The sequence below is a fragment of the Schistocerca gregaria genome, chromosome X, assembly GCF_023897955.1.
Source record: "Schistocerca gregaria isolate iqSchGreg1 chromosome X, iqSchGreg1.2, whole genome shotgun sequence".
Lineage (NCBI taxonomy): Eukaryota > Metazoa > Arthropoda > Insecta > Orthoptera > Acrididae > Schistocerca > Schistocerca gregaria.
In genome coordinates, this window is record NC_064931.1 from 489,408,749 (window position 1) to 489,423,927 (window position 15,179).

General features: G+C 39.3%; 1 protein-coding gene across 1 annotated transcript in view; it reads right to left on the minus strand.

Annotated features, from left to right (window-relative positions):
• The window catches only part of LOC126298155 (lisH domain-containing protein ARMC9-like), a 232,051-nt gene that overhangs the window by 124,355 nt on the left and 92,517 nt on the right, over nt 1-15,179 (minus strand). The window contains exon 10 of the mRNA XM_049989465.1: nt 7,975-8,306. Within this exon, the coding sequence (XP_049845422.1) occupies nt 7,975-8,306 (332 nt within the window). The remainder of the gene's footprint in view (nt 1-7,974; nt 8,307-15,179) is intronic.

Consider the following 15,179-nt stretch of genomic DNA (forward strand, 5'->3'; position numbering starts at 1 on the left):
CATACATGGTGATTAGGTTGTTAAAGAAGTTATCAGGATTGGTCTGACACAACTGTAACATTTCTCTTGCTGACTTTTTGGACAGATGTGAGAAGTCACAGTACCCAGCAGTTGAAAATTTGTCATTTTCAAAATGTCATACAAGATGTTGAAACTGATCAAACACTGAATTCAACTTTTTTCACTATTGCCTCAATTGTAATACACTTGTCTTTGAGCATCAGGCACTCTCCTTCTCATGCAGTTCCCTGTTCTTCAAAGAGAGATGGTCAGCCACCTTGTTCCTCTTCATTCAGACTTGTTTAGGCACACTGGAATCATCCGTGCTATCTAACCAGTGTCATATGATGGTGCATTGTTCCCATACACCACTACAAACTTAGCACAGATTGCTGCAGCATTGTGTCCTTCAAGTGGATGAAACAAATTTCTGCAAAATATTCCACTTTATCAATGAGCTGTGCCATTTTGTTTTGGATCCTCTAATGGTGTGCTACAGTACAGCGGAGGGATTTTCAGTGTGTAGCAGAACAGCAGGTGTGTACTTGCATACAAACAAAAAAATTATTACTCAACTTTTTTCCAAAGTGATGATTAAACCATGACTACTATCCCTTGTATGTACTCTTTACTTTGGTCACCATCGGTTATTTTGCTGCCGAAATAACAGAACTGATCTGCTGCTTTCAGCATCTCATTTCCTAACCCAATGCCCTCAACATTGCCCAATATAGCTCAAGTTCACTCCATTGCCCTTACTGATATTCATTTTACAACCTCTTTGCAAGACACTGCAAATTTTTCCAACTGATCTTTTCCTTTAGTAATTGTTCAATGTACAGAATGAACAGCATTGTGAGTAACTGTTCAGTGTAGAGAATGAATAACACTGTGGATATGCAACAACCCTGCCTAATTCCTTTCTCAACTACTGCCTTCCTTTCATGTACTTCAAGTCTTATAACCACTGTGTGGTTCTGTACAAGTCATAGATAACTTTTTTCCCATGATCTTTAGTGCTGCTATCTTCAGAATTTCAGAGAGTGTAGTCCATTCAACATCAACAAAAACTTTCACTAAATCTACAAATGCTATAAACATAGATTTGCCTTCCTTCAATCTATTTTCTGAGATAAGTCGTATGGTAGTATTGACTCAAGTGTTCCTACATTTCTCCAGAATCCAAACTGACCTTCCTGAGGCCAACTTTGACCAGTCATTCCATTCTTCTGTAAATAATTTGTGACAATATTTTGAACCATGACTTACTAACCTATTTATTCTGTAATTTCACACCCATCAGCACCTACTTTCTTTGAAATTTGAATTAATACAGTCTTCTTGACATCTTCAAAATATTTCATCTATCTCATGTATCTTGCATTCCAGGTGGATTGGTTTCATTATGACATGTTTTCTCAAGGAACAGCGTTACTCCCTCGTAACCCTGATTGCATTGGCTCAGTCATATGTAATGTAGTGGCAGATTTTGGTTCATTGGTAGGTTACTGGGGACATTCAATCCGTCCCACAAAGGAGATTGCTTACAAAACAATTATGTGACTCATTCCAGATGTGTGTGGAACCCATAACAATGGAATGTCATCTACTCCAAGTGTTCATTTTGATTTGCATCTTTCAGTGCTCTGTCAAATTATTCTTCATTGCGCCATAGCTCCAATCTCCTCACCACCTACTACAATTTTCAAAGTATTGTCTTCAATTTTGTTTCCTATGTATAGGTCCATATATTCCTTCCACCTTAAGTTTTCCCTTCTTTTCTTAGTACTGGCCTGCTAACTGAGTGCATAAGGAAGAAATCATTAAATATGTAGATGAATGATCCCATAAACACCCTTTGTAAATGCAGAAATAAAAAAAATAAAAACTTATTCCTGGATGGTTGGGGAGGAATTTGAATCCCATTTTTCTTGCATAAAGTCAGTGTCTCAACCAATGTAACACCTGAATAAGTAGGTAGCCTTATAACAAATGGTTGTGATAAGTGTAGACAAGAAACGCAGATCCACCAAGATTGAAAATGGTATCAGTGACAATGATGTTCTTGAAGCAATAATGATTACCAAAGCACAAAGGTCAGCTTAAACTAGGACAAAGCATAGATCACACCCACATAAAAGTATAGTAAAGAAGTGATACAGCCACAATTCAATAATATTATTGACATATATTTGTTGTAGAATCTTAGAACATATTCTGAGCTCTAATGTAATGAAGTATCTTGGATGGAAAGTTTAATACCCTACTCAGCATAGGCAGCAAAAGATCAGTAGCCTTCAGCACACAGTGACAGAGTACCAGGCAGAGCAAATAACAGTTCAGAGTGGATGGTAACAACAAAGTTAATGCAGTGAATGGCTGGCTAGAAAGAGGCCCAAAGACTACAAGGTTGTTATAAGCAAACAAGATCAATCAGACACTGTATCAAATGGCATGGTCCAAAGGCTTTAAGTGATAACAAGCATACAGCAGTATGTGACTGCATGCAAAAATTGAAGTATAGACTTTGCCAGAGGGTGTGCCCACTGTATGTTTGGATGTTACCATCTGTGGAGCCACAATTAACTGTGTCTACTTATCACCCACAGCATCTCAGACCCATATCAATAGTGTGGAATTTTAATCATTGTCAGATACAAGAGAGAGCTATCAACAGAAGCAGAAGTAACTTCAGGTACACCCCAGGGAATTATATTGGGACCCTTGCTGTTCATGTTGTGTAGTTATGACCTTGCAGACAATATTAACAGTAACCCCAGGCTTTATGCAGATGATGCAGTTATTTATACTGAAGTACAATCTGAAAATCTCTGCACAAATATTCACTGGATCTTGACAGGCTATCAAAGTGTTGCAAAAAGATTGGTAACTTGCTTTAAATATTCAGATATTTAAAACTGAGTACCTACTAAAATGAAGAAATATAGTATCATATAAGTACAGTACCAGTGAGTACAATAGGATTCAGTCAAATCATACAAATACCTAGATGTTACTATTTGTAGGGATATGAAATGTAATGATTGCATAGGCTCAGTCATGTGTAAAGCAGACAACAGACTTTGGTCCACTTGTAGGATCCTGGGAAAATTCAGTCTGTCTGCAAAGGCGATTTCTTACAAAACACTTGTGTGACTCATTCTAGAAGTGGGTGGAATCCATACCAAATAAGACTAACACAGAATGTTGATAGTATACAAAACAAAGGTAGAATAAATAGTCACAAGTTTGTTTGAACCACTGAAGAGAATCATGGAAGTGCTGAAGAACATGAACTGGCTGAGCTTGAAGACAGACTTCTATCCCATGAAAGTCTATGGTATAACCCTGATTTTACATGACCTCGATTTAGTGTAAACCCCCATTTAATGAAAGAAATTTCAAGTTCCAAAAATTATTCCACAAGTGCAATGCAATTTTATATTCAATTTAACGTAATTCGCATTAAGACAAGACCCGCATTTAGTGTTAGGAATATTAAATATTGAAAACAATACAACAGTGGCATTTGCAGCCCAAATGCAAGTTGCACTTTTCTTCCAGTTCTCGGAATCCAAAAAACCACCTGCAGTTTACATTCAGGTGCAAAGCCTAATAAATTCCAAAAAATGCCGCTAGTTGCCACCGTAAGCACTTGTGGCCTTTATTGCTGTTTTTTGCCACTAGAAGCTGCCACAGAAGCCATTGTGTTAGTTTCAAGTAATGAATGTTAAGGTATTTTTTATCATGGGCAAATTTAGCAATTTTTTCAAATATTCATAGCAATTAAAAATCCAGAATTTTAAAGGGAGCCACAAATGGGCTTGAAAAATACAGGGAAAAACTTGTCGCATTTCAGTGCTACATCATCAAATTGCGCACCGGTAATTCATGCTAGCTTGTACAGCCAATGTCCATAAATTGCCACCATTCATTTCACACAGAAGACCTTACTGAAGTCCAAAGTGTTTCCTAAAGATGTTATTGTATGTGCTAACGAAATTGGCTCGTCCACGGAGGACATGGTTTTAGAGTGGGTCAGACCTGTCTGGCAACATCATCCTGGTACCTTGCTAGGTTTGACACGTACACTTGCGTTAGATTCGTACACAGGTCACTGTACACCAGCTGTGAAAAAAAAAAAAAATAGCAGAGGGTAAAACGGACTTAGTTGTAATTCCAGAATGGACGACATCCATTCCGCATCTGTTAGATGTTTGTTTAGACAAACCTTTTATAGACAAGAAGAAAATATGTATACACAGTGCCTAATGAAAGAAGATAGGCAATTAATGCCTACAGGACATGTTAAGTGTGCAAGCTTGTCTCAAGAGTGCATGTGCATTAGTCAATCTTGGAAATGTCTCCCAAGTGAAACTGTTCATCACGCATTTAAAAAATACTGTATTTCTAATGCACTTGATGGCACAGAGGATGATGCTTTGTACAAAAGTAGTGACAAGGAGTAGCTAGCGTTAATAATAAAACATGAAAAATCACGACTGTGTTCCAGTATGCAGTGCAGCAAGCTCACCTGCGACGTCACTGCTCACAGCTCATGTGCTTGTAGATCCGGAAAACTGTACAGTATTTCGATATATATCGTGAATTATCACTGTTGTGAGAGGCAGGGCCACTTAATACTCTATCCATCATATGATGAGCCATATCTTTCACTTTTAAGTGCGGCTTGAAATCGGGGTAAAATTTATTTATGTATTTGTTGTTGTTTTTTTTCCGAGTCTCATTTCTGGGGTGTGACTTGCATTTGAGGTTGGCTTGCAATCGGCTAAATACGGTAATTACAGTACTTGCAGTGGCTTCTAGTGGGATTTTTCTGAACTTCCATAGGCTTTGCCTCCAAATGCAAGCATTGCGTAATACAGGCTTTAAGAACCTATGAACTCCAGCATTTATATTGGACATGATCGATCATCTTCCATATCAATTCCTCACTACATGCATGAGCAAGCTTGAACTTAGCCAACCACGGCCGAAGACTAACGATGTACAGCATGCTAATACTCATGCTGCTTTGCACGCTTGCAAGCGGCCAAGTTGCCATGGAGAAAGTGAACTTGATTTGGGAAGTGGAGAGAAATGCAAATGCTCCCGTAAGTCAAATGACTCGACACCTGGGACTTGCACTGTCTTCATTGTCAGGAATATTGAAGAATAAGGAAAAGATTCTGGATCAAGAAACACAGTGTGGTTCAAAAGCAGAGCTGAGAAAAAATGGTGAAAAGTCGCCGTACGAAGAAATGGAATAGAAGATAATGGAGTGGTTCAATGGAGCATATGCTGAAAGTTTACCAATCGATGGGGCATTGATAAAAATGAAAGCATCTACGATATCAGGGAAACTTGGGCAAACAGAATTCAAAGCTTCAAATACTTGGCTGGATAGGTTCAAAAAATTATATCGGATAACTTGCAGGACAGTATGTGGAGAGTGTGCTGCAGTTAGTGATGAAAGTGTTGAACACTGAAATGAAGAGGTGTCCACCCCTCTTGGAAGGTTTTGAATCTCAGAATGTGTATGAAACACGCCTGTTTTACCTACTCATGCCCTCTAAAACCTTAAGTGTTAAAGGAGAAGCATGCCATGGAGGAAGAATGAGCAAGCAGAGAATTACTGTTCTCTTATGCAGCAACGCAGATGGCAGCGACAAGCTGGATCCCATAGTAACTGGGAAGTTCCACAAACCACATTGCTTTAAGAACAGTGCTATGCTGCCACGTAAGTATTATAGCAACAAAAGTGCTTGGATGACTGCAGACTTGTTCAAAAAGTTCTTACAAGCTTTTGATGCACAAATGGGTACTAGAAACAGGAAGGTTGTTCTCTTTATGGACAAGTGTCCTGCTCATCCAACAGAGGAGGAGGAGATTAGTGTTTAACGTCCCGTCGACAATGAGGTCATTAGAGACGGAGCGCAAGCTCGGGTGAGGGAAGGATGGGGAAGGAAATCGGCCGGCCCTTTCAAAGGAACCATCCCGGCATTTGCCTGAAGTGATTTAGGGAAATCACGGCAAACCTAAATCAGGATGGCCGGAGACGGGATTGAACCGTCATCCACCCGAATGCGAGTCCAGTGTGCTAACCACTGCGCCACCTCGCTCAGTCATCCAACCGACTTAGGATTTCTGCGGTACGTGAAAGTGCATTTCTTTCATGCAAATTGCACTAGCACACTCCAGCCCATGGATCTAGGGATTATTAATAGCCTGAAAAGCAAGTACCGGAAAGCTCTTGTCCTTAAGGCACTTCCCTTTATTGATAGGAATGAAGTGCTTAAACTGAACATCCTGCAAGGAACGCATATGCTCACAGGGGCTTGGAAAATGGTAACCTAGGAAACCATCTCAAATTGCTTTCATAAGGCTGTATTTAATGAAATGAGCACTCATGACAAAGACGGTGATGAAGCAGTAGTGGACATGCATGATTGGGTGAAGGTATCTAACAATTTACCCATCACGTTTGAGGGATTTGTGGCTTGTGGTGATGATGCCATCACTACATGCATCTGAGATGTTGAGGAAATCTGCGAAGATGAAGTAAAGCAGAATGATGAAGATGTCTAAATCTACATCTACTCATACATCCATACTCCGCAAGCCACCTGACAGTGTGTGGCGGAAGGTACCCTGAGTACCTCTATCGGTTCTCCCTTCTATTTCAGTCTCGTATTGTACGTGGAAAGAAGGATTGTTGGTATGCTTCTGTGTGGGCTCTAATCTCTCTGATTTTATCCTCATGGTCTCTCCGCGAGATATATGTAGGAGGGAGCAATATACTGCTTGACTCTTCAGTGAAGGTATGTTCTCGAAACTTTAACAAAAGCCCGTACCGAGTTACTGAGCGTCTCTCCTGCAGAAGAAGACGATGATGATACGGATGAAGAAATGCAAACACTGTCATTTAGTGAAGCTATTGCCAGCATAGACATTGTCCAGAGATTTGTCACAGCATTTAAAGTGGACAACCCTGTTATACGAGTAGACAGAGTAAATGAGTTGGAGATGGACATTTTGAACCTAAAATCCAACAGTGCTAAAAATCGGACTGCCATTTATGATTACAGGTATTTCCAAAAATGAGGCACTGTGAAAATTGTGTAATGTGTGTTGTATACAGGAAAAGTAGCTCAATTTATTATATTACTGTAATTGTACGAGTATTTTGTTGTTGTTTTAATTTTGTAGTGTGCTGGAAACTACAATCTTTGACTACTGTATCAGTGCTACAAAAAAAGTTGTAATTACACTACAGTGTGCAGGGTAAGTATCTCCTTGTTTTATTGTTGTTATTGTGTAAATTATGTGTGTTGGTGCAAGTCATGTCAATACAGGCAAAGAGTTCTGGAAAAGTTTTGCTTTATATTGAAACCTCGATTTAAGGTAAACCCTCATTTAAGATTAAAACATTCTGGTCCCCAGAAAAACGTTAAATAGGGGTTCTAATGTACTTAAAAATTTTGAGACAGCACTATTAAGTGAGGAATCTAGGAATATACTACAACCAATTATACATTGCTCTGGTAGGAATGACAAAGACAGCATCAGACTAATTACAGCCTCCACAGAGACACTTGCTCAGTAAGCAATGACAAATTTACACTTTTATAAATGGGACACTAGAGACCCTAAGATTCCAAAACATTACTTCCATCAGCACTTTGTACATGAGTTATTTGCCTATCATGATTCTTACCACAAAAGGGATGCTGAGCACCTGAAAACAGAATAATAGGCAATGTGTTGGTAAGCATGCTACACACACATAATAGAGAAATAGCTTATGTACATTGTGAATTCCCATGTGGATTACAACCAAACAGAGTGGAAGTAGCAAACAACATTAAAACAATAACATCAATAATAATCAGAGCCAGTAACATCGGACAATTTGTTGTTTCTAAAACTGCCAAACAAATAGAAAAGTGCTATGATATGAGGTTCATATATTACCTGAGTGACAGCTTTTGCAATGCAGCTAGCAGCATGTCTGTTGTGACAGTATCAACATTAACTGCTGGATTGTGACCTGAGATACATTCAATCACAGTATCAATAAGAGGGCGTCCAGCTGAACAGAGATAATCCCTTCCTGTATGAAGTGATGCCAGAGTATTTAATAATCTTGCAGCTGCCTGCTGAAGTGGATGTGGTGTAGCTACATCTGTTGGTATAAGCTGTGTTGCCAGTAGCTGACACCGATTCAGTCGCAAAGAGAGAATATCATGTCGAGAATATGCTCCCAGTGCTGCTTCACGTTCCTCAAGAGAATTTTGTGTGATACGCTAATGAAATGAAAACAATATTAGGGATATTACAATGGAGAAAGAAACTACTACTTTTATGAAACAATATGACATACACTGAGGCGACAAAAGTCATGGGATACCACCTAATATAATGCCAGGCCTTCTTCTGCCCAGAATAGTGCAGCAACTCAACACTGATCCACACTACCACTACAGCCATCCATAATGGGGAAAGCTGTTCCAATGCAGGATTTTGCGCATGAAATGACTCTTGAGTATGTCCCATAAATGATTGGTGGGATTCATGCTGGGCAGTCTGGGTGGCCAAATCATTTGCTCAGGGTCCATAATGTTCTTCAAATCAATCACAAACAACTGTGGCCCGGTGACATGATGCACTGTCATCCATAAAAATTCCTTTGTTGTTTGGGGACATTAAGTCCATGAATGGCTGCAAATGATCTCCAAGTAGCTGAACATAACCACTTCCAGTCAATGACCAATTCAGTTGGACCAGATGACCCAGTCCATTCCAAGTAAACAGAGCCCATGCCTTTACAGAGTACCACCAGCTGGTACAGTGCCTTGTTGACAACTTGCATTCATGACTTCATGGGGGTCTGCACCATATTCAAACCCTACCACCGGCTCTTACCAACTGAAATCAGGACTCATTTGACCATGCACATTTTTTCAGTCATCCATGTACAACCTATATGGTTACAATCCCAGGAGAGGTGCTACAGGCGATGTCAAGCTGTTAGCAAAGACATTCTTATTGGTCATCTACTGCCATAGCCCATTAACACCAAATTTCACCACACTGTCCTAATGGATACATTTGTCATACATCCCACATTGAGTTCTGCATTTATTTCATGCATTGCTGCTTTTCCATTACCACGGAAAACTCTACACAAATGCCACTGCTCTTGGTCATCAAGTGAAGGCCACCACCCACTGTGTTGTCCACGGTGAGGGGTAATGCCTAAAATTCAGTGCTCTTTGAACACTATTGAAGCTGTGGGTCTTGGAATATTGAATTTCCTTATGATTTCCAAAATAGAATGTCCCATGTGTCTCTCTCCAACTAACGTTCCAAATTCAAAGTCTGCTAATTTCTGTTGTGTGGCCATAACCACGTCAGACACCTTTTCACACAAATCAACTGAGTACAAATGACAGTTTTGCCAATGCACTGCCCTTTTATCCGCTGTGTATGTGATATTACCACAGCCTGCATATGTGCATATTGCTATCCCATGACTTTTGTCTTCTCAGTGTATGAAACAACTGACATGCCATGTTCAGTTGTATACAACCAGTTAATCACATCAAATACCAAAAGCAAATCTAAATTGTAGACAGGGGAATACAAAGATATGTAGCCGACACTAGTACCTCATTCTTCCACATCAACTGAGCAGTCTATCAATCAAGTGAGTAAAGTAGTGCATTTTTTAGCTCATAAAATCTGTACAATTTATTCTCATATAAATTTTATGTCATTTAGTATATTTATCTGCTTACTTGTAGAAAGTACATAGAATATAATCCATTCATGGAAAATTTAGAGCTTGGATCAGAAAGTTATCAAAGAATGGCTGAAGCAAAAATGAAAACATTATTCCTTTGTGCCAACTGTTTGCCTTGCCTGTAAATGTATACCAGTAAAATAGCAACATCAGTAACAAGCTACACATTCAAAACCAGTGGCTGGTTTCTGTACCTGTATGGGACGAGTTTTTAAGTGTGTTTACACCTGAACATGAGACCAAATTTGTAGGTTGTTTAGCAGTCGAACTGACAATTACTTGTGAATTTTTCAACAAGCATCCAAAGTACAATATTGACCATGAAGTATTCACCTCTAGCAGTCATTTGTTTTGTGTATTTCCAGAGAAGTCAAGTGCGGTTACATTCTGTGATTTAATTGTATGTAAGTTGTGCTTAGTAAAATCCGTGTTGTTGAAGAGACAGACTTACAACACATTCCACATAGCATGCATCCAATTTTTATTGATTACACAGATACAGCTGGTTACAGAAAGAAGTTTCCATTTCAGTAGCTCTAGGCTAGTTTACTTATCGTAATTTCTGACTTGATGTTCAATTTGTATAATTGTACTTCTTATTCTTCTTGAGCATTTGTCCCACATTGTCACAGGATTGCCACCATTATTTACAGATTTTGCATGGTTAATTTAAGGAGGTGGCTCAATCCTCTTCCTGTTGCCACCTTGTTACCTTCTGCGATGGAAGGTGTATGTCACAGCTGTCTGTCTGTGGTATCATTCATGCGGAAGTAAGCAGTAATTTTTCAAAATGTTTGCAAAATCAAGTAACTGAGGTTGGACTTGGGTGCCAGCCTAGTACTCACTTAGTGGGAAACCACCTAGAAACCATATCTAGGCTGGTTGGTCCACCAGCCCTCATCTTGAATCCACCAGGCAGATTTGATGCTGGGCTGGTGAACCGCTCTGTCCCGGAAGTGGCACTTTAACAGGCACAGCTATCTGACCATGTTTGTAAAGTTGGCCTTAATTTTATGAAACTGAATTTTGAATGATTTGTTGGCTAATTGTTCTGCATTGTTTAAGTATATCCTACATATTTACAAATTACAAGTATGCTGATATGGTATTCATGTATTGGTATTGTAATGCAAACACAGCTCCTGCTTGAAGAGAATATGACAGGGTTCCATATTTAAGAAGGTTTACTCATGTCCTAACTAAACTGAGAGAGATTGGTGTAGTGCTTAGATGTCATATTTGATCTGAATATGCAACTGAAGCTAGTGTGAATGAAGTAGAAGGCATCATTAAGTTGATAGATTCCTTACTGTGCTGTCTGTCAGGCATCAGCAAGCAGTTAATAGTCTGTGGTGAGTTCAATGTCAATTTTCTAAAGGATTCTGATAATAAAAATCACCTGGAAACCTTATTTGGATCCTACAATTTGCTCTCAGTAGTTAACTTTCCAACATGGGTGGATAAAGACAGTAGGTCCCTAATTGATAATGTTTTCTTTGATGAGGCACAAAGCATGAAATTAACTCTTTACCTAGTAACAAATGCTCTATCTGATCAATATGCACAGTTAGTCAGGATAAATGACATAGCACCTTAAAGTGTGGATACACCTCAGTGGCAGTCAGTTAGAATCATTAATGACTACAGGGCAAATATTTTTAAGAGTAGTTTACAAAAAATAACCTGGGATGAAATGTATAAAGAACCAAATTCCAACATAAAATTTAATCCATTCCATGATAAATTCATATAATTATTTGAAAATAGCTTTCTGCATAATCTAATCAGAAGGAACATTAAACAGCCATGTAAAAAACCATGGGTCACTAAGGGGATTAAAGTATCTTGTGAAACGAAAAGGAAAATGTATCTTTTGGCAAGAACAAGTAGAGAAACTGCAGTAGTTGCACACTACAAAAATTGCTCAAAATTACTAAGAAAGGTTATTAAAAAAGCAAGAAACATGCACATAATGTCAGAAATCAGTATGTCTGACAACAGTTAGGGAATATGGAATATAGTGAAGCAAGGGACAGGACAACCAACCACAGAAGAGGATAACATTACTATTGAATTGAATGGAAGGCTTACAAATGACAAGTCACAGGCAACAAATGTATTTAATAGTCATTTCTTAAACATAGTAGAAAACATAGGGACCAACAGTTCAAAAGAAAGCTCGCAGCAATATAGCAATATATTAAAGAAGTAAATCTCATAAAATTACACCATATGAATGTACCACAAACTTCTACTTCTGAAATTAAGAGGGTCATACATTCTCTCAAGAATAAAAGCTCTTCCGGTTTTGATGGTGTTTCCAATAAAGTACTAAAGAATTGTTCCCATATAATAAGTCCGGTATTGTCTGAAATATGTAATTCATCATTAACTTAAGGCATTTTTCCAGAGAGACTAAAATATGCCATTGTTAAACCCCTCCTTAAAAAATATGATAAGAGAGACAACAGTAACTACAGACCTATTTCACTGCTGACATCATTTTCCAAATTTTTTGAGAAGGTGATGTATTCTAGAATATCTCAACTTGGCAATAATAATATCCTCAGAAAATCACAGTCTGGGTTCCAGAAGGGTTGCTCTACTGAGAATGCCATTTACATGTTCACACACAAGATGCTACAAGCATTAAATAACAAATTAGCACTGGTAGGTGCTTTCTGTGACCTATCTAAGGCATTTCATTGAGTGAATCAGAGTACATAAATTGAGGTTTTATGGGATTGATGGTATAGCCAACCAATGGGTCATGTCATTTCTAACCAAAAGAATGCAGAAAGTTGTACTTAGTAGTAATTCAACCAACAGAATCCAGGGCCATTATTCTGCCTGGAGAGAAATCATGTACGGGGTCCCCAAGGCTCAATCTTAGGTCCACTACTGTTTCTCACATATGTAAATGATTCATGGTCTAATGTACAACAAGCAGAATTAGTTCTTTTTGCAGATAACACCAGTATTGAAATCACTCCCAGTATACATACAGAAATGGAAGAAATGGTGAACAAAGTTCTCAAAATTATCATAGACTGGTTTTCTGTGAATGGTCTCACCCTGAATTTCACAAAGACCCATCATATTCAGTTCTGCACCTCTTGGGGTACTGCGCCAGTGATAATTGTAACACATGGTGATGAAATAATATGTAAGGTGGAAACTTCAAAATTCTTAGGTGACCATACTGATGAGAATTTAAATTGGAAAAAAAACACATTTTTGAAACTCCTGAAACAATTTACTTCAGCCACATTTGCACTTAGAATCACAGCAAATTTTGGGGAAAGAGAAATCAGTAAGTTGACATATTTTACATATTTTCATTCAGTAATATTATATCGAATAGTGTTCTTGGGTTACTCATCTTTAAGAAAGAAGGACTTCATTAAGCAAAACTGTGGTGTAAGAATAATATGTGGTGCTCATCTGCGATCATCTTGTAGACATATGTTTAAGGAGTTGGGCATTTTGACGACTGATTCACAGTATATTTATACCCTCATGAAGTTTGTTGTAAATAATCCACGACAGTTCAAAAGGAACAATGAGGTACATAATTACAATACTAGAAGAAAAAATGGCATTCATTACTCAACATTAAGGTTGCCTTTAGCACAGAAAGGGGTGCACAATGCTGCAACAAAAAATTTTGACCACTTACCCAGTGATATAAAATTCTAAGGAAGGTAAAATTTGAAAATAAATTGAAAAGTTTCTCCCTGACAACTCCTCCTATTCCATAGAAGAATTGCTATGTTTGTATTGTGTAAAAGGTGGTGGGTAGGAATTGTTAACTCAATCTGTATATCTTGTTTTCATTTTGGGGAACAAAATTATATGGCGATGCCTAAAGTATAAATACACTTGTTACTTGGCGGATAAAATCGTGACAGGCGCAGATATCCGCGGATCATCTGCGGATAATGAGCAAGACATCTGCCCAGTATGTATGTTGCAATGTTAGTTGAAAACTTCAAGTCTGTTGACATTCTTGGAATCTTGCAGGGCCCGGGTAGAGCAGATGTCTGTTGTCCTCAGCCCCTGGCTACGACCGACGTAGCTGTACCCAAGAGACCTGCGACTAATCCGTTTCCACAGCCATGTCTTGTGTGTGACCTGTGAAGTGTTCTCTGGGTGGCAAACCTGCCCACTGTCTACCATCAGATGGATAGAGCGTCTGCCATGTAAGCAGGAGATCGCGGGTTCGAGTCCCGGTCGGGCTCATATTTTCATCTGTCCCCGTTGGCCTATGTCAAAGCCTGTAAGCAACTCAGGGTGTTCATTTCATTGTCATTTCATTCTAACGAGCTGCATGGTTACCGATGGTATCTGTTCTTTCGGACATGTCCGAATGAACAGATACCATCTTAGTATATATAAAAAGTAGTTAAGTTGTCGCAGAAATGGCACCTTAACAATAACTATGTCATTACATATGATAATTCTAAGTACTACTGTGTATTACTATTAATTACCCATTCAAAACTTAAATATATGTGGATGCGGATAAGGAACTTGGAGATTAATTGCTGCGGATGCGGTTGCGGATTAGGACCTTGCAGATGTGGTGCGGATGCGGATTGCACTTTTCTTATCCGCGCAGACCTCTAGTTATAGGGTTCACCGTGACGTTCAGTGAACGAGAGGAGTTTCCCTTCCACCCGCCATTTGAGGATGTGAAAAACTGGGGTGTAATTCACTGACGCAGAAGCTCGAGCTTAGTGCTCAGCAAAGTGCTCGGCAATTGCGTTTGCATTGGTAAATAACACACCATTGACGTTAACACCAGGGATACCTGTTGGGGTCTGGTACCCAAAAACACGTCTGATCTTCATCCAGACTTGAGAAGGTGACGTATGGCACCCAATGGTCGAGATGTACCTCTCCCAACACACCTGTTTCCCTCTTTTTACAAGCTGGCAAATGGAGGAGCGGAGCCGTTTAAAAGCTATTAGGTGATCCAGGAAAGGGTGCCACTTATGTTGCTGTAGAGCCTGCCTATGCTCTTTAATGGCCTCAGCAATTTTCAGCGTCCACCAAGGAACTGTCTTTAGACGGAGGCACCCTAAGGAACAAGGGATCGAATTTTCTGCCACAGAAACAATCATCCTGGTGGCTCGCCCAACCATCACATCGATATTATCATGTGCGGGAGATTCAATGGAGAGGGCAGAGGTGAAAACTTCCCAGTCTGCCTCCTGTAAAGCCCACCTGGGTAGTAGGCGTTCATGGGCATGACACCAGGTGAGTGCCAGGAAGATAGAGAAGTGGTCACTACCACGCAAGTCATCATGGGCTCTCTAGTGGACAGATGGGAGAAGTCCTGGGTTGCAGAGTGATAAATCAATGGCCGAGT